Here is a 19499-nt window from a genome sequence, read left to right on the forward strand (position 1 = left end):
GGCACACTCAGCAGTCTGTGTAACTGAAGTAAATATGAATGGTGCACATGTCAGCATATGTGCATCAGTTCTGAAGTTGTGCAATAGGAGCTAAAAAAATTCTGGTTATTTCCATCAACGATGTCTGCTCTAATGTTCATAATACTGTTGTTATAAGATTTTGTTTTTGTTTTTGAAGGAGAATGATTCTGGTAACGTGTCAATGTGTTTAGTAAGTAGAGCTATTCTCTATGGAGTGTAAGTAACCTGTACCGCTAAACAAAGCTGTAAACATGTAATTATTGAAAGAAGCATCAGTCACAACTTTTACCATACTTGTTTTGTCCATTGTTTACATTTAATCTTGCTGTTTCCGACTACCCAAACGCAAAAAGGAGAACCTGAAGGTATGAGTTTCATGTACAGGATGTGTGGGGTCCACACAGGTCCACAAGAATAAGCAAATCCGCTCTGGTTTTCCAACTTGCAATGAGAATGCACTGAAGACAGGAATGAAATCCTTCTTAAAGGCAAGTTCTGACTTTTGAGGGAAACTGAACATAGAATATCTCTAAGCATCTCCTTGTTTATTCACAGCTATGTTAAATGGTAGCTGTGAATAAACACTCACTGTGGTTCTGGCCCTGCTCTGCTCAGGCTTTAGCTTTAACCTCCAGTAAACACTAGTCTGCCCTTATAAGAATTTCAGATACTAAGAAAGTCTTTTTCTGCCATTAAGTTCTTGATCCATTACTTTTCACCAGAGTTGATATATTTAATAATTTATATTATGATATGTTTAATAATTTCAAATATCTTTTCAATCTCTTTAAAGATGCAGTATAATTACAAAATAAATCATAACAATTAATGACCACCTGTGATTAATTGTTATGATTAATCATAACAATTAATCACAGGTGGACCATTGGTTAGCTAACTATTTTATTTTTCTGAATTACACATGTAATATTATATAAACTAAACTACTTAAACAAGAATACAGTTTTACTGAAGGTGAGACATACATACCATTATTAATAACTGTAATATTAGTACTGATAAGGTCCAGGATGAGGCTCTATGCTATATTTTAAACACCACAACTTAACACCCTTTCCTCTCAAAGAGTTTAATAGTAAGAACTGCACTAATGTCTCACATGCTCAGTTCAGAACAAAAGACTGTTGAAAAATGTTTCATTTGTTTTTTTTTGGCAGGACAAATTTCTTCAGAAGTGGAATGAAGGACTGAAAAGATGGCGGTAAAAGAGAACAGGTTTATAAAAGAAGGAACAATTTTAATAAAATATTTCCAAAGCTCTTGGCATAATAAAATAAATGACTAAGATTTAGGAAAATCAACTTTATACGACTTTCCTTTTTTGAAATATAAGAAATTAAGACAATGGAGCCTTAGGAGTGGAACACTTTGATGAGAATGTAACTTTTAAAAAAGGTAATTTATGTAGATGACAAAAGAAGCACATTTAACTGGTCCATAGTAAACATTTCTGAGTTTAAGAAAAACATTTGTCAGCAAAAATTCAGATTAAGTTCTTTTCTAAATACCTCAAAATGTGTCATTATTTGCTTCAGCAAAATGGTTTTTTATCAGGCCTAAACTATGTTTCTCCTTGTCCTTCATTCAGCTTCTTACAAAAATAAAAAGTAAAATTATTGCAAACCTTTTTTGTTTGATTCACAATAATTTACATTCAGTCTAAAACCAGCTAAGACGGAGAACTGGTACAATAGGTCCTATATTATTTTAACTTTAAATTACTTATAAACTGTCTTATTGAAATTAAAATATTTTGGATTTGGGCTAAAGCCCCCAATGTTTTGAGACCCTACAAACGCCCCTGACCTCCACCATGTCTTGCTGGGTGAATCAGTGATTAGCTTTAACTTACAATTAGCCCATTCTGAGTCAGCATTCAGGTTTTACTGCTGTCTTCGTCTGGGTTATACCGCTCTGCTTCCACCTGTTCCTGAACACAAACCCACCAGACTCCCACTTTCCGGTTGGTTCCGCGGTTGCTCTGAAATGAGCCCTGTTCAAGGTGCTCAGTGTAACTTTTCTGGTAATGTTGGAGGCAGGTCGACCTGGAGTGAACTGTTGTTCTGGCTGTGCGCGTAGTTGCGCGTTCGTGGTGCTGCCAGTGCACAAATAGCTATTTTTTGTCTTCTCCTTTTAACTCATTGTCAAGTTAGGTGGAGCAGGAAGTGATTATATGGAACACAACTGAAAAAAATCTGATTGTTTTTAAATATAAATGTGAAGTCCAATACCATTTTGTGGCTGCATCTTTTTAATACTTCTAAATTTCTTCTGTCAAGAAGTCCGGGGCTATTCAGAAAACATCCGAGGCTTCCGCCCCGGAAGCCCAGATCTAACTACGCGCCTGTCTGGAACCATCTTTAAAACTTTGTTCAGTTTAAACTGTTTTCTTGCTGGGACATAAAACTCTGTTCCATGGTTAATAATAAAGCAATATTCATTTTTAGGATTATCATTCATTTGCAACCTATGCTTTAAAACAGCTATCCCCAACCCTGGTCCTCAAGGCCCTTCTTCCTGCATGTTTAGATGTTTCCCTGTTGCCTCACAGCTGTTGACATGAAGGGGTCGGTAATTTCTTCTTCTGAAGAAGAACTTGATGACTCGTAGGAGGAAGTGTGGTCAATTAAATTAGGTGTGGTGGAGCAAGGACAGTTACTACCTTCTGCAGAACAGTAGGCACTGAGGACCAGGGTTGAGGGCCTTTGCCTTAAGGCTTTAGGTGAGCAGAGGTCTGTATCATAAAGCTGGTTTTTGTAACTGCTATCGATGCAGGTGTCAATTAAGGCATGTTTTCAATCAAATCATATATACAGGGCAACCTTTGAAGTAAATATGTTAAAGACTTAGGCAGAGACCTCTGAATATTTACAGGCACAGAAATAGAACAAAAACTTGCATTTGAAGTGAAAGATTGTTCTACAACGTATTTAGTCAGGAGGCCTGAGTACAGTACAATGCATACCAAGCTGGACCGTTTGTTTAATTGTCAGACAAAACATTGTATCATTTTCCTTTCATGAGCACTACTTTGTATTGGTCACAGAAAATCCCCTTACAATACATAGATGTTTGTGTTTGTAATGTCACAAAATGTGAGAAAGTTCTAAAGGTATGCATCCTTTTACAAGGCACTGTACGTAACATGGGATTATGTGGATGAGTTTGTGAAGGCCACATGAAAAAACAGAACCTAGGACGTGCTGTTACACTGACAAACCAAAGCCTCTCTCACTGCTCGGCTAAAACCACCTACTATTCTATATTAAACTTAGTTAAAATTAAAAGCATAAAATATTAAATAACTAGATGCCAAATATTTACAGGCATCTGAGAGTGGGATGAGTCATCAATATTTTAGTTGTCTAGTATTAAAAAGCTAAAATACTAAAAACGTATCTTCTACTCAAGCCAGAGGTTAGAAATATATATCTTATGAAACATAACTTAGTGTAGCTTCAGTTAAACCTGATAAAAATTCCTCTTTGTGTGACACTGTCTTAATTCTTATACCTAACACATGATGTAAACACTTTATTTGCTGCTACCTGTGTACACCCATAGTAAAACAGATTTTATTTCTAAATGCAAAATGACAAAATGAAAAATTAACCGTCGGATCTGAAAAAGCATCTTACAACTGAGATGCAATACGTTTTTCCTGAGGTCTTAGTTAAAAACATAAAAGACAATGTTTAACGTCTTAATGACTTAGGCTGTCTCACCCAGTCATTTCCCCAGTTGTAATTCATTTGGCCCGTTTTCAGAAGCTTGCTTATCAAGCCCTCCGAGTAAATTTGTTTGTTTGCATTCGGATGTATTTAGATACAATCTGCCATTAAGAACACATGCCATTTCCTATTAGTTGCAGCACTGCCCTACCTCATAGGACCTGGAAGCATATGATAAACCGCAGTTGATTTTGGACCCTTTCTGCAGCTAATAGCCTCAACACAAAGAGACAACAGGTCCTCCCAGCAGACTGTATGATATGGAGGACCAAAACTACCAAGGTTTTCAAACTGACTCTCGGCGTTTGCCCAAGCTTTTTGCCTTTGTAATATTTTGTGTCAACTCATAGTTACACCAAAATCCACTCATCACTGGCTAATTGGTCCCTTGTAAAAGGAAGGAGAGACCATTCTGTGTTAAAAAAGGAACAGACAGATCCAGAAACATCTCCATTAAAGTAGTCGAACTAGACTGAGTCAGAACTAAAAATGATTCCAAGTCAGAATCAAGAATACCTGCAGAAATCTGTATGCACTGTGGTTGCCCAAATGTTTATTTTCATCATAAACTACACTAGGTTGACTTCTTTTTAGTTTTTTACATGTCTGATAAGTGTTTAAGCCTTCACTAATGTCCTCTAAGAACATTACCCAATTAGGAAATGAAAGTGAAGAACCTGCAGGACTTTCAAAAATCCTTTGCCGACAGGAACCCTCCACTGTGAAGGCAGCTTCCAGACCGGCTGAGCAGCTTTATGTTCTGTAAGAGATATGATTGTTATTGGTGGGTGTGTGGAATGCAAAAATCTGGAGAAATCAATACGTACTGTTTTACAGGTACATTTATTTTGGTTTTCATGTGTTTGTTCTTTGGTCATTTCCTTGTTGTTTATGTATGTTTTTTAACTCTCACCATATTAAGTTCATTTCTCTGTGTTCATTGTTGTTAGTAAGGTGTTTCCATATTAGTTCATTCCATTGTGTTTAGTTTCCTAGTTTATTTCTTGTGTTCTGTTCCCTTAGATCAGTGTTAGTATTTTCCTCTTGGTTTGTAGTTTCCTTTGTGTCTAATTTATTTCCCTCTGTATTCAATATTCACCGTCCCTCAGTCTGCCTGTTTGATCTCTTCCACAGCTGTTTCTAATCCCCCTATTTACTCACTTGCCTCCAATGTCATTCTCCACTCTTCCCTCAATACGCCTCAATGGGCTCTTTCTTTAATCTGGTGTTTGTGCTTTCCCCACCACGCGGAAAGAAATAATACAGAATAAATGGCAAATAATACTGAAAATGAAATGACATATAAATTGGGATTATTGTTTTGGTCCAAAATAAAACAAAAATATGAGTTTAGGCCACAAGGAATAAAGCTACATCAACCAAAAATACATACAGACATATATAAATGGGGCATCAGATGTTATAAAGGAATCTCTCAATCTGCTCTAAGCACCTCTGGCTCTGGGAGCCTCAACAGAACCAGTGTTAGTGGGTTAGAAGTAAAGCCTAGGGCCCCTCAGGAGACGTACTTCTGTGACATCATTATCTCTTATTAACTTAATTCTGTAAGAGCTGACTCCTCAGAAAGTACTGCTGATATAATGAAAGGTTCATGCATTGTCCGACTCCCTGACTATAATGCATTCTGTCCACTGTACCTGTGTGCATTTGAGTGATGAGGACCAGTTCGGACTGTAGTGAGGGGTGACACACTCTGACCCTTGGCAAATATGTGTAATTATGTCAACGTGTGCTACATTCTTCAACCATTAAAGTATTCATTAAACACAGCTTAGCTCTGCGAGTGACCAGGAAATCTGATGGAATTAGCCTCAAGCTGTGTTTCCACCGCCACAGACACACCTGATGGCTGTTTTTAGTCCCTTTGGCCCCCCACTAGGCCCGTCGTCTGAGGGTGATGGTGGTTTAGCCAAGCTTACAATAAAAATATTACGGGGAAAGTATTTGGCCTTTTAAAGATTTGTTCAGGGTTTTTTTTCTTGTTTTATTACACGTAAATGTTTCAGATCATCAAGCTAATTTTAATATCAGACAAAGATAACCTGAATAAGCACAAAATGCAGTTTTCAAATTATTTGATTTCCTGGTTAAATCACCATCAAACTGTGATTACCACATTTTTTGTTCAATTGTGCTACCACATCCAGGCCAGATTACTGCCAGATCCATAGAACTAAGAACAACACTTAAATATTACCTGTCTGACAACATGAAGTAGGCTACAAGGTCAAAAATAAGGAACACATCACCTGATCTAAAGTTTTTCAATGACAAATGAGAACCATAGTCATGGACAAATGGAGGAAACCTGGAACAGCTGTGAACCTTCTCAGCAGTGGCTGACCTATCATAACCAGTGCAAGAACGCATTGATTAATCATCCAGAAGGTTATGAAAGAACCCAGAACAACTAAAACTCTGCAGACCTCACTTGCCTCAGGTAATGTTAGTGTTCATGATTCAGCAATAAGAATGAGGCTGGGCAAAAATGGAATCCATGCAAGATGCAAGATGACAATCCCCAACAGTTTTTTTTAAGGATTTTAGCATCTGGGAATAAAAATAGTAATTGAAATTATTGTTAAAATTGCATTTTAATTGGGAGTTTGTTCCACAAATATGCTAAAGGGTCACATATTGCTCTATTTAGCTTAAAAGGCATATAAAATACTTAAAGAAAAAAACATTCAAAACAAACGATTAAAATTCACCCAAACATACACAATTAAATTGAATGCTATTTGTTTCAACAGAGCAAAAATTATACAAAAAGCAGTTTCAGAGAACACAAAAAATGTCCAGGACACAAGAAAAGATGTAAAGAAGGTGAGTTTAGAATATTTCTTGCATAAATGTATACCAGGACAGAATGCTGACCCTTAGACCTTATCTGAATTAGCAGACAAGCAAACTGGACACGGAAAAAAATCGGATTTTAAGAAAAGACTTGTGGTGTAGTATAAAGAATAATAACAGCAAGCCTAATAACAGTTTTTAATAGTTTATTTTTCATTTTGGTAATGGTAAAAGATAACCATCCCATAATACAATGCATTTTATAAAACCTCCCTTTACAAAAATATTCACTTATACTAATCACAGCAGGTCATCTTGTAATGCAATGTCTGATTGTGTGTGTGAGTCATTTAAAATAGCTAAAACAATATAATTAAAGCACATTTTTTGGCTAAATTAGCCATTATACATTATCTTGCATTTAATATATATATATATATATATATATATATATATAAATCATTTCCATCATTGATGCAAAGCAGTGAGAAGTGCAGCTCTACAGATAATCATGCTGTTCTGTTTATTAAACATACTCTGAGTGTTTTCTGCGGTTACGGTCCGTGCTCTTCGCTTGGCTCCTCCTCTGTGGCACAGGGTGGCGTTCCACCTGGGAGCATCGGCTGGAGGTCACCATGATCAGCCCGGCCACCACGAGGAGGAATCCTGCTGCCCAGCCACAGAACAAGGCGTCTCCAAACTCCCACCGAGGCACCACATCAGGTACCTTCTCGTCAAAGAAATGCACCACCGCCATATGGGCGATGTAGGACACAGGGACCAGACAGAGCACCCCAGACATCATCCCCAGCACCCCTCCTGTGATTGTCAGAGTCCTCTTGGTTTGATGGCCGTCATAGTCTTTGCAGCTCTTAATCAGGTGAAGCCCAGGTATCGCCACCAGAATTCCCAGCAAACCCACAGTGAGGGCAGTGCACATCAAGATGCGGGCCAGTTTAAGGTCATTAGAAAGGCCCAACAGGCTGTCGTAGGACCTACACTCAATGCCTCCAATGTCCTGAACAACACAGGTCTCCCACAGTCCCAGATCGTAGCTCTCTATCGGCAGCAGAGAGGTGGACATAGTAAGCCACTGCGGTAGGATAGTGCTTGCCAAAGCGCAAAGCCATGCCCCAACATAGACCAGCATCCCCAACAGCTCCAAAATGCAGGTGGGCGCCTCCATACTTCTTCCTGCCTCTCTTGTCTCCACACTCAAGAGATCCATGAGAGTTCCCCTTCACCGGCTGCGCCTGGGATGGAGAGGCCTCTTGGAGTCCGGTTGGGACAGAGGCTGCTCAAAGCACCTGATAATTGGAGCTGACTGCTCTGGCTCAGGGCTCAGAGCTTGTTCACAAACACTTTCCACTTAGAGGAGCACACATCTTCTGATGCAAAAAGGAGAGGGGGATTGTTTGGACCTCCCCCTTTGTGATCCCGCCACCATGCCAATAGGCAGCAGAGGCAGAGATGGCTTTGTTTAGATGAAGCCATTTTCAGACACTTCCCCAAATTACAAACCACAAGAGAGGTCATTAAATGTAGACAGGATATTTATATTACAGCAGAAAAATTACTTCTTTCATATCTGTTTTTGTATCCTTTGTGTTGTATTCTGAGATATATCAATGCCAGAGGACAGAAAACTAAACAGTTTGTCCTGTACACGTAAGAAGATACTGGTTGCAGATGTAAAACCCTCTGAAATGGACTCAATAAAATGCAATCTGACATGGAATGAGAGAGAAACACGCACACACCGGCTTTAGCATGTTTAAACATCAATGCGGTGCAAGCGCAACACAACTGGGTTGCAAATTTTGTCGTGTACATTAGTTTGGGCTAACTGCTTTTACAGTCAGGCTGCATGTGACTGAATGTGAAACAACAGAGCAGCTTATTGTCTCGTCTCTTACGAACACTGCAGAGCCTGTGGGAAACAATCGTAGGAGGCTGCAGATCAAAGCCGAGATGTAAGAAAATGTTTCCCGTTCTTAAGAACATTGTTCAAACCGCTAACAAAATGGCAATAAAATCCCCAGCTGAGCGTTCTGATGTCCTGACGAAGACTCGGGCAGAACATGACAAAATCAATCTCCTGGTGGAAGAAAAAGGAAGCTTCTGTTTGTATTCTAACAGTGTGAGCGGGACAACTTCAGAAGAAACGTTCCTCAATGTTTGAATTAAAGAAGGAAGAGAAGAAACCCCCTTCTTTGTTAATTCCTCCTGGACTTCTCATTAAATGTTTTTTTTTTTTGTTGCCATAGCAGAGACTAGTAGAAAACTATGAGGAAATGGGTGGCATCAGTGTGGTTGCAGTTCCTGCAGTCGCTCACACGAGGCCGGCAAACTTTAAATTTCCTTTTTTCAGTGAAGACTAAATACACATAAAATTCAGATATTTTCATACACAAAAATAAACACAAAACCCTTTTTTATTACTGTCACATTATATTAACACTAAACCTTTCCTGTTTTAGGACAGTTATGATTACCAATTACCATCATATTTTCTAAATGCCAGAATAATAAGATTTTTTTTTTTTTACTTTTCTCAGTATTTAGTAGTATTGCCTTTTAAACCATACGCCCTGAGTCACTTTGGGTTTCCTTCCACAAGCTTCTCATTATAATTCGCTGAAATTTTGGCCTGTTCCTTCTGACAGAACCTGTTTAACTGAGTCAAGTTTGTAGGCCGCCTTGCTCACACACAAATTTTCAGCTCTGCCAACAAATTTTGAAGTTAGATCAGGGCTTTGTGATGGCTGATGTCTTGAGATGTTGCTTCGATATTTTCACATCATGTTCTATTCTCATGCTGCCATCCATTTTGTGAAGCACACCAGTCCCTGCTGCAGCAAAACACCCAAACAACATAATACTTCCCACCCCAATACTGTACTCCACAGTTAGCACACCGTCTCAGGCCCACAAGTATCCACTTTTTTCCTCCAAATTAAATAATGGTCATTACGGTCAAACACTTCAGTTTTATTTTCATTTATTTTATTTATTTCAGACCACATGACATGTCTCCAAAAATTAAAGTCTGGCTAATTATGCAAATCTGGATTAATGGCTTTATCTTCTCTTGGTAGCTTTCAAGCCCATGTCAGTACAGGACCTGTTTGCTGTGGATAATGGGACTCTCTTACGAGCTTTAGTCAGCATCTTTACAATGTCTTTTGCTTTTGTTCAGCAGTTGAAACACACATTTACACCAAAACATTGTCTCTGGACACATAATCTGTCCTCTACCTTAACAGTATGTTAGCTGGACCTTATCTTGCCGTTTACATTTGCATACATTAGTTTGAACAGATGAAGGTGGCACCTTAAGGTATCTGGAAATTGTAGGGTTAGGGTTATTGCTTTAAGTTTTTATAGCCCTTGAACCTTTTCATGTTTTGTCACATTACAACCAAACAAACATACACCAACATAAACTGGAACACAATTGTAAAATGGGAGGACTTGAAAAACAACATGGTTTTCAAAATAAAAATCTGAAAAGGGTGGCATCCTCTGATACCCCTAAATAAAATTCAGTACAACCAAATCTGATGTTCAATCTACCACCTGAACATGGAAAAAACATGGCCTATCTGGACTTAGTTTACCAACTAAACAGAGAGGCCATGAAAAGAGAGCTTTAATCAGAGAAGCAGCCAAAAGATCTGGAGGAGCTGCAGGGATCCACAGCTCAGGTGGGAGAATTTGCTGACAGGACAAATGTTAGTGCTGGACTCCACAAATTTGGCTTTTACAAAAGAGTTGCATGAAGAAATGCAGTCTTAAAAGAAAGCCATAAGTTTTGTTTAGTATAGGACACAGCTAATCTGGTGTTCTGGTCAGATAAAACCAAAACTGTATTTTTACGCCTTAATACAAAAAGCTCTGTCTGGTGGAAAAACGGCAGATTACCCCAGACTCATCCCCATAGTAAAACACGGCGGTGGCTGGATGGGGAGGGGACTTATTGGCAGAGTTATTTTTCAGCAGCGACAGGGAAGCTGGTCAGAGTTGATGGGAAGATGGACAGAGCTAAGTACAAGAAATTCTGGAAGAAAACCTGTTAAGAGTGTTAAGTGTTGATTGCTCTACAAACTCCATCCAACATCGCAGGCAGCTTTGGAATGCTTTGAACAGCCGCTCATGTTTTGCGAATCACTCCATAAGCCACGTAACCACCAACTCCAAAAGGCAGAAATCCTGTTATCAAAAGTCCAAATATGTACACATTTTCTACATCCGCGACCAACATTGTAGTCAGGTACACAATCTTCCACTGCTGCCAAGAATCCATTGTGTATCTAGAGAAGAACGTCCCGTCTGGACAAGAGGGTCTCCTTTACCCTGTCTTCCCGTCGAAAAAAAATTTGATCAATTAGAGTCCAGCTGACCAAATCCATAATTTACAAGTATGGAGAACATGCAAAGCGAGGCTCTGAGAAAAATACAGACAAAAAGCAGAAGCAGGGATCAGCAGGGAGGGACGGAGAGAAAACACGTGGGTCTTCCACCGAGAGCAAGAGACAAGCTGTGTTCTTGTGTTCTTCTCCACTTACAGTACAGGCCAAATGTTTGGACACACCTTCTCATTCAAAGATTTTTCTTTATTTTCTTGACTATGAATATTGTAGCTTCACACTGAAGGCATCAAAACTATGAATTAACACATGTGGAATTATATACTGAACAAAAAAGTGTGAAACAACTGAAAATATGTCTTATATTCTAGGTTCTTCAAAGTAGCCACCTTTTGCTTTGATTACTGCTCCGCACACTCTTGGCATTCTGTTGATGAGCTTCAAGAGGTAGTCACCTGAAAAGGTTTTCACTTCACAGGTGTGCCCTGTCAGGTTTAATAAGTGGGATTTCAAGCCGTATAAATGGGGTTGGGACCATCAGTTGTGTTGTGCAGGAGGTGGATACAGTACACAGCTGATAGTCCTACTGAATAGACTGTTAGAATTTGTATTTTGGCAAGAAAAAAGCAGCTAAGTAAAGAAAAACAAGTGGCCATCATTACTTTAAGAAATTAAGGTCAGTCCGAGCAATTAGGAAAACTTTGAAAGTGTCCCCAAGTGCAGTCGCAAAAACCATCAAGCGCCACAAAGAAACTGGCTCATATGAGGACCGCCCCAGGAAAGGAAGACCAAGAGTCACCTCTGCTGCGGACGATAAGTTCATCCGAGTCACCAGCCTCAGAAATTGCAACTCCGGTACGGACTCTTCTGGAACTTTCAAAAGAAATTTGCGGGACCAGGATCGGAGAGCCAGCGCACTGATGTCTTTTTGCTGGCAAACAGACATAAACTCTTCAACTGGATCCAAGGATGTCATACGATCATCGATCATATGCAAAGTTAAGTACGAATGAAATACTGTCTGTGTATCCGGTATTTCATTCATGAATGGGGAAATTAAGGTGTAAGAATTGCTTACTTTCTCTCTGAGGCCTGCAGAAGTAAACTGTCCCAGAGAAGTTCCCTAGAGAAGCCGAGCGGAGCAGTCTCCCAGTCTGGAAGGAAGACAGCAGAGACGGCATCACCGTGGTTACGGTAACATGCAGTGTGATTAGCGGACAGAACGGGCCGTCTTTCATCCACAGCTACGGAGGTTAGCTAGAAGCTAACCGTTTGTTCACAGACCGGCCGTCAAAACAGCCGCTACTCCCCACAGCTAAGGAGGTTAGCTGTAGCTAACTGTTTAAAGACTGTGGACGTCTCTTCAAACTTCTCCGCCTTGGACAACGTTCCTCACCACAGTACATGAGGTTAAGTGTTTGGGCAGAAAAACATAGAAGTGATTTAGATTGAAATGATCTAAACGTTTTTCATTTTATGAAGTTTGCTGTTGTTTGTGTTGAACTCAGCTATCTTGGTGCTAGCAGAATATCTGCAGCACAGGTGCTCAGGTTGTGTTCTTTGTGTATTTTTAAAGTTAAGACAAACTTTATTAAAGGGTAATTTTAAACAGAAGATTTATCATAGCGCGCCGTCAGCGCTTATGCATTTTAACCCTTTTATTAACGGTATTTTTAAAGGTGTGTGTTTGAATCTGGTGCTAAGCTAGCAACGTCTTTGTTAGCTTAACTGCTAACAGCTAAGGACATGTGTTTGATGCTAAATAATATTTACCCAGAAAGGTTTAGTTTTGAATCCAGTAAATAATGTGTCCCTAACATCATTTTACTAAATTTGATAACTAAGTAAACACCATTAAGCCCCATTTCTCCAGAAAGATTTGGCTCTTTCCAAAATATTCCCTTACTAATATTTCTTCAAATATTATTTTAATAAATAAAGGCAGCTAATTAGACACCATTGAGAAATGGTCATCCAGAAGGTTTGTTTTATTCAGCAGATCATTATTTAAAACATTATTTTATTAAAATAATATTTTATCTGATCTTGCATTGTGAATGGTTGTCTAAAGGTGTACTGATTATTGTCTAAGTTGGTTCCAAGACTAACTTAACTTCATTTCCAGATTCTTCAAGATAATCCTTGGTTCTCAAATATAAACATTGCATGGTAATGTTGCATCAATCTTTTGGTCATGGTTCTCAATCATCTTTGATCAACTTGTTTATATTGTACATAACCCATTAGTCTTCGTTATTCTTTAATTCTGCTTGGTAGTTTAGTTGGATTGTTTTAGCATAGTAAAGAGTTTGTTGATTGAAATATGTTTGACTTTGAGTTGACTTAGTTTTGTTAATAAATTCTTGTATTTTAAGAAATTGTGTGAATTCATTCCATATATGTGCAGAGTTTTGCTGTTCAATAATGTCAGAGCTCGTCTCACACCTTTCAATTTTGTCCTAATACCATCACCTTACTGGGCTGGTATTCACTGGACAACCCTTAACAGACCGAAATATTATTTGATAAAATATTAAAATATTAATATTAAATATTAAATAATATTCTCAGATTCATAATCCCAACAGGAGACTGTGTGAATCAGGCCTTCATGGTAAAATAGCTGCTAGGAAACCACTGCTGAGGACAGGCAACAAGCAGAAGAGACTTGTTTGGGCTAAAGAACACAAGGAATGGACATTAGACCAGTGGAAATCTGTGCTTTGGTCTGATGAGTCCAAGTTTGAGATCTTTGGTTCCAACCACCGTGTCTTTGTGCGGCGCAGAAGAGGTGAACGGATGGACTCTACATGCCTGGTTCCCACCGTGAAGCATGGAGGAGGAGGTGTGATGGTGTGGGGTTGCTTTGCTGGTGACACTGTTGGGGATTTATTCAAAATTGAAGGCATACTGAACCAACATGGCTACCACAGCATCTTTCAGCGGCATGCTATTCCATCCGGTTTGCGTTTAGTTGGACTATCATTTATTTTTCAACAGGACAATGACCCCAAAGTCACCTCCAGGCTGTGTAAGGGCTATTTGACCAAGAAGGAGAGTGATGGGGTGCTGCACCAGATGACCTGGCCTCCCAATCGAGATGGTTTGGGGTGAGCTGGACCGCAGAGTGAAGGTAAAAGGGCCAACAAGTGCTAAGCATCTCTGGGAACTCCTTCAAGACTGTTGGAAAACCATTTCAGGTGACTACCTCTTGAAGCTCATCAACAGAATGCCAAGAGTGCGCGAAGCAGTAATCAAAGCAAAAGGTGGCTACTTTGAAGAACCTAGAATATAAGACATATTTTCAGTTGTTTCACACTTTTTTGTTCAGTATATAATTCCACATGTGTTAATTCATAGTTTTGATGCCTTCAGTGTGAAGCTACAATATTCATAGTCATGAAAATAAAGAAAATTCTTTGAATGAGAAGGTGTGTCCAAACGTTTGGTCTGTACTGTATGTTAATAAGTTTCCTCCCCTCAGCTTCTCTGCTTTCTCTCTGTCTCAGCCGGCCACAGTACGTGAAGCTGGACAGCTGTGAGTCAGAGGTGGTATTCTGCAGCACTGGGGTTCCGCAGGATACTGTCCTGTCACCATTTCTTTTCACCCTTCACACCATGGACATCACCTACAACATGGACAGCTGTCATTTTCAGAAGTTCTCTGACAACTCAGCCAATGTGGGCCTATCTGAGGGGAACAAGCTAGAGTACCAGTCAGTCATCATGGATTTTGTGGACTAGTGTGAGCGCAACCACCTGTGCTTGAACACCAATTGGATGAAGATAGAAATCGAGTTCAGGAGAGGGACACCACCTCACTCACCAGTGAACATCCAGGAGGAGGACATTGAGCTAGTGGACAGTTTTAAGTACCTGGGTGTTCACATCAACAATAAACTGGACTGGTCCCATAACAATGTCCTGTACAAGAAAGACCAGAGTCACTTCCACCTTCTGAAGAGGCTGAGGTCCCGTCTCGTGTTCCTTTTCTCGCATTCTCCAATGAAAGGAGTACAGGTGGGCTCACCTCCATCTCCTGATCCCAAACTCCGGTCTCCAGTGCCTCTCTGGAGTTCCTATAGCCCAGCACCATTTTCCAGTATTCCAGGGTTCCGGTGGCCCCAGCGCCGCTCTCCAGGGATCCTCTCGTGGACTTGTCTTCTAAGCATCATTGTGGGTTCCAGGTTCCCATGGACCAGTCTTCCAAACTCCTCTGAAGGTTCCAGGATCTTATGGATCAGTCTCCAGAACTTCTCCATGGGTTCCAGGTTCCTGTGGACCACTCTCCAGAACTGCCCAGAGGGTTCCACTCACTAGTGGACCTCCGTGGATTCCTGTCTCCAAAGCCCCTCAATGGGTTGTAGTCTCCAGAGCCCCTCAGTGGTTTCCAGTCTCCTGAGCTCCACTGGGAGTTCTCCATGCCCCCTGGTAGGTCTGCACACAAGGTTCTCTGTGGGTTCTCCATGCCTCGTGTTTGATCTCCTGACAATGTTCTCTGTGGCTTCTCAATGCATCACTGCCAGTCTACACACCACCTGCGCTGCCAGCCTCCTCTTGTATCACTGGCGTCTGGGTCGCCAGCCTAAACTCTGTGACTTGTCAGGGCGAACTCTGAGTTGTCCACCTGATCTCTGGTTTTGTTTTTTGGTTCTTGCCCTTCTTCCAAGGCTGCCTCCGCCTGCCCGGTGTGGATTGTTTTTTTTACTTAAGTTTTGTTTTCATTGACTCATCAAGTGCATCTGGTATCCCCCCTTGAGGATATCAGATGCAGATGGAACACATTTCTCTGTGTTCAATAGTGTCAGTTACTCTAGTTCTTGCTTTAATATTATACTATATTATATATTATTATTCATTTCTTTATGTTCAGTTTTGTAGTTTAGTCTTTGGTTTTGTTCTTTGTACATTTTGGAATATTTTTGTGTTATGATCCTGGACTCTTTGTCTGCACCATCTCTGTCTGCATGCTGATCATCTCTGCGCTGTAGCTATTAAGAGGATTGCTTTCACCTGCTCCATCCCAGCCAGCTTCCTAATTACGCTTTGCCAGCTTCACCTGTTCACCTGTCTTTATAAACAGCCCGCTGACAGATAAACAGCACCAGATTATCGAAAGCCTTGTGTGAGTAAATGTCTAGCGTTTCCTTCCTGCGTGCCTGATCCTGATCTCATTTATGCCCCCCGGACTTCTCTGCTCTGCTTTGCGCACATCGGATATTCTCCTGGCTTCTGAATTCTGGACATCGACCTTGCTTCTGCCTACCGACTACCGCTCTTTGCCTAACCCCTGGATCCGTCTGCCTGAATCTGCCTCCCCGTTCATGACCTCACTTCTGTGCCCAAACTAACGATTCAAGCCTCACCCTCGGATCCTGTCTCCTGATTCTGTTTCCCCGGCTCTGACCCAGTTCTGTCCTCTGACCACCGCACTCTAATCACTCACTGGGTGTACAATCCCGAGAGCCCGTGTGACGTTGTCCTGCTGTCGCCAGATCATCACACTAAGGAGCTGAAATTCAATTTCCTTACCCTTCCCCGGATTCTGAAAAGGTTAGTGGCTTTAATTCTGAGTTTATCATTATTCTCTGTTCAGCCACTAACCTGTCTGTCTGCCCTTAGAGGTTCCTGAGGCTGCCGCTGGTGGTTTCCTGACAATTACCACCCAGAGCTTTCAGTAAATCTTTTGAATCTTACCTGTTGTGTCTGGCTGAAATTTCAGGTTCCTCCGTACAATTCGTTACATTTTGTTTTTCCTCTGTTAGACTTTTCCTCTTGGTTTGATCATTTCTTTGTGTGTTAGTTCAGCTTCACTTGTGTTAACTAGTTTCCCTCTCTCAGCTTCCCTGCTTACCCTCTGCCTGTTGCTCCATAGTGTCTCCTGGTTAACACATGGGCATCCAATGTCATTCTCCATATCTCTCTTAGCACAAAAGCTCTCTGGTTCTCTTTGTTCTCGCTGGATCCTCCCAGTTTTCAGGCCCGTTAATCTTTCTGTTATTCCATTGCCATTCAGTTGCTACCATTTCAGCCTGATATTCTCCCTGTGTTTCTTGTCCTGTTTTCCTTCTGCTCCATTTGATTTTGCCCATCGCACGTTGTTTTCTGCACCTGGGTCCTACTCCAAAGACATGCCTCATGACAATAAGACCAATTAACAAAAGTTCAACACAGAAATGTCAACCTACTAAAAGTGTCTATGTACTGCTCAGAATGTGCACTCAGGACTTGGTCAGGGTTTCTTTTGCATGAATTATTGCATCATTGTGGTGTTGCATGGAGGCAATCAGCTTGTGGCATTGCTGAGGTGTAATGGAAGCCCAGGTTGCCTTTAATAATAAACTGCAGGTCATCTGCGTTGTTGGATCTTGTGTCATCTTCCTCTTGACAATACTCTATAGATTCTCTATGGGGTTTAGGTCAGACCAGTTTGCTGCCCAATCCAGCCCAGTGATACCATGATCATTAGAGCAGGTGTTGGTACTTTTCCCAGTGTGACCAGGTTCCTAATCCTGCTGGAAAATTAAATCAGCATTTCCACAAAGCTTGACAGGAGAAGGAAGCATGAAGTGCTACAAAATTTCTGGCTGACGGCTGTACTAACATTAAAAAAGCACAGTGGACCAACACCAGAGAAAAAGACATTGGACCACTGAGCAACATTTCAGTCCATTTCCTCCTTTGTATAGTTAAGATACATCAGATATTGTCTCAGGTTCATGAGTGATTTAACAAATAGAAAGAGACAGTGGTAGCCCAAGCTCTGTGTGATGTCTCTTGAAGCACTAACTCCAGCTGCAGTTTGTACCACAGAGTGGATATTTGTATTGTTTTTTTATAAAGGTTTTTATCCTCAGTTCATTTTTTGATTTTTATGTCCATTTCTTATTTTTTATTTTTGTGGCATTATCTTAGGTATTTTAAATTGCCTGGGTTTTTTTATGCTTTTTGCATGAGGTTGTTTTAATCCACTGTGAACCTTTTGCCCATGAATAATTTGGTTAAGGACAATCACCTGTTGAGGTGTTGGAGTGCCCTAGGGTGGCCTCAGCTGCCAAACAGACTGGCAAGGGAGGATTGCTGAATTGCTCAAATGTGCAAGACACAGACTGCAAGGGGAACCAGGGAGGAAAGATGGAAGTGGGATGAAAGAGGGACCCAGAGGCCAAGCCAGGCCAGGAGGCGATCTGTTGCCCTTCTGTCACCAGCATGTGCTTGCCTCACACAAGCATATTGACCTAACCAGTCTGCTATCCACTAACCTCACAGGACTCAAACTTAAACCTTAGGAAGTCAGGAGTCTTATCTAAACCTAAAGAACTCTGTGGAAACACTATATGGTGAAATATACACTGCTCAAAAAAATAAAGGGAACACTCAAATAACACATCTGAGATCTGAATGAATGAAATATTCTCATTGAATACTTTCTGTACAAAGTTGAATGAGCTGACAACAAAATCACACAAAAACCATCAATGAAAATCAAATTTATTAACCAATGGAGGCCTGGATTTAGAGTCACACACAAAATTAAAGTGGAAAAACACACTACAGGCTGATCCAACTTTGATGTAATGTCCTTAAAACAAGTCAAAATGAGGCTCAGTATTGTGTGTGGCCTCCATGTGTCTGTATGACCTCCCTACAACGCCTGGACATGCTCCTGATGAGACGGCGGATGGTCTCCTGAGGGATCTCCTCCCAGACCTGGACTAAAGCATCCGCCAACTCCTGGACAGTCTGTGGTGCAACGTGACGTTGGTGGATGGAGCGAGACATGATGTCCCAGATGTGCTCAATCGGATTCAGGTCTGGGAAACGGGCGGGCCAGTCCATAGCTTCAATGTCTTCATTTTGCAGGAACTGCTGACACACTACAGCCACATGAGGTCTGGCATTGTCCTGCATTAGAAGGAACCCAGGGCCAACCGCACCAGCATATGGTCTCACAAGGGGTCTGAGGATCTCATCTCGGTACCTAATGGCAGTCAGGCTACCTCTGGCGAGCAAATGGAGGGCCATGCGGACCTCCAAAGAAATGCCACCCCACACCATTACTGACCCACTGCCAAACTGGTCATGCTGAAAGATGTTGCAGGCAGCAGATCGCTCTCCACGGTGTCTCCAGACTCTGTCACGTCTGTCACATGTGCTCAGTGTGAACCTGCTTTCTTCTGTGAAGAGCACAGGGCGCCAGTGGTGAATTTGCCAATCCTGGTGTTCTCTGGCAAATGCCAAGCATCCTGCACGGTGTTGGGCTGTGAGCACAACCCCCATTTGTGGACGTCGGGCCCTCATACCATCCTCATGGAGTTGGTTTCTAACGGTTTGTGCAGACACATGCACATTTGTGGCCTGCTGGAGGTCATTTTGCAGGGTTCTGACAGTGCTCCTCCTGTTCCTCCTTGCACAAAGGCGGAGGTAGCGGTCCTGCTGCTGGGTTGTTGTATGGCCTCCTCCACGTCTCCTGGTGTACTGGCCTGTCTCCTGGTAGCACCTCCAGGCTCTGGACACTATGCTGACAGACTCAACAAAC

At 41.2% G+C, this 19499-nt stretch overlaps 1 protein-coding gene across 1 annotated transcript; it reads right to left on the reverse strand.

Annotated features, from left to right (window-relative positions):
- Window positions 1-6779: 6779 nt before the first annotated feature.
- LOC124874239 (putative claudin-24) lies at window positions 6780-8799 on the reverse strand. The gene has a single exon (XM_047375519.1). It carries the CDS (start codon window positions 7816-7818, stop codon window positions 7117-7119), a length of 702 nt encoding a protein of 233 aa, XP_047231475.1. The 5' UTR covers window positions 7819-8799; the 3' UTR covers window positions 6780-7116.
- Window positions 8800-19499: the final 10700 nt, after the last annotated feature.

Source organism: Girardinichthys multiradiatus, chromosome 9 (assembly GCF_021462225.1).
Source record: "Girardinichthys multiradiatus isolate DD_20200921_A chromosome 9, DD_fGirMul_XY1, whole genome shotgun sequence".
Classification (NCBI taxonomy): domain Eukaryota; kingdom Metazoa; phylum Chordata; class Actinopteri; order Cyprinodontiformes; family Goodeidae; genus Girardinichthys; species Girardinichthys multiradiatus.

Excerpts from the sequence above, each read along its gene's own strand:
- LOC124874239 (XM_047375519.1), bottom strand. The coding sequence starts at position 7,818 with ATGGATCTCTTGAGTGTGGAGACAAGAGAGGCAGGAAGAAGTATGGAG.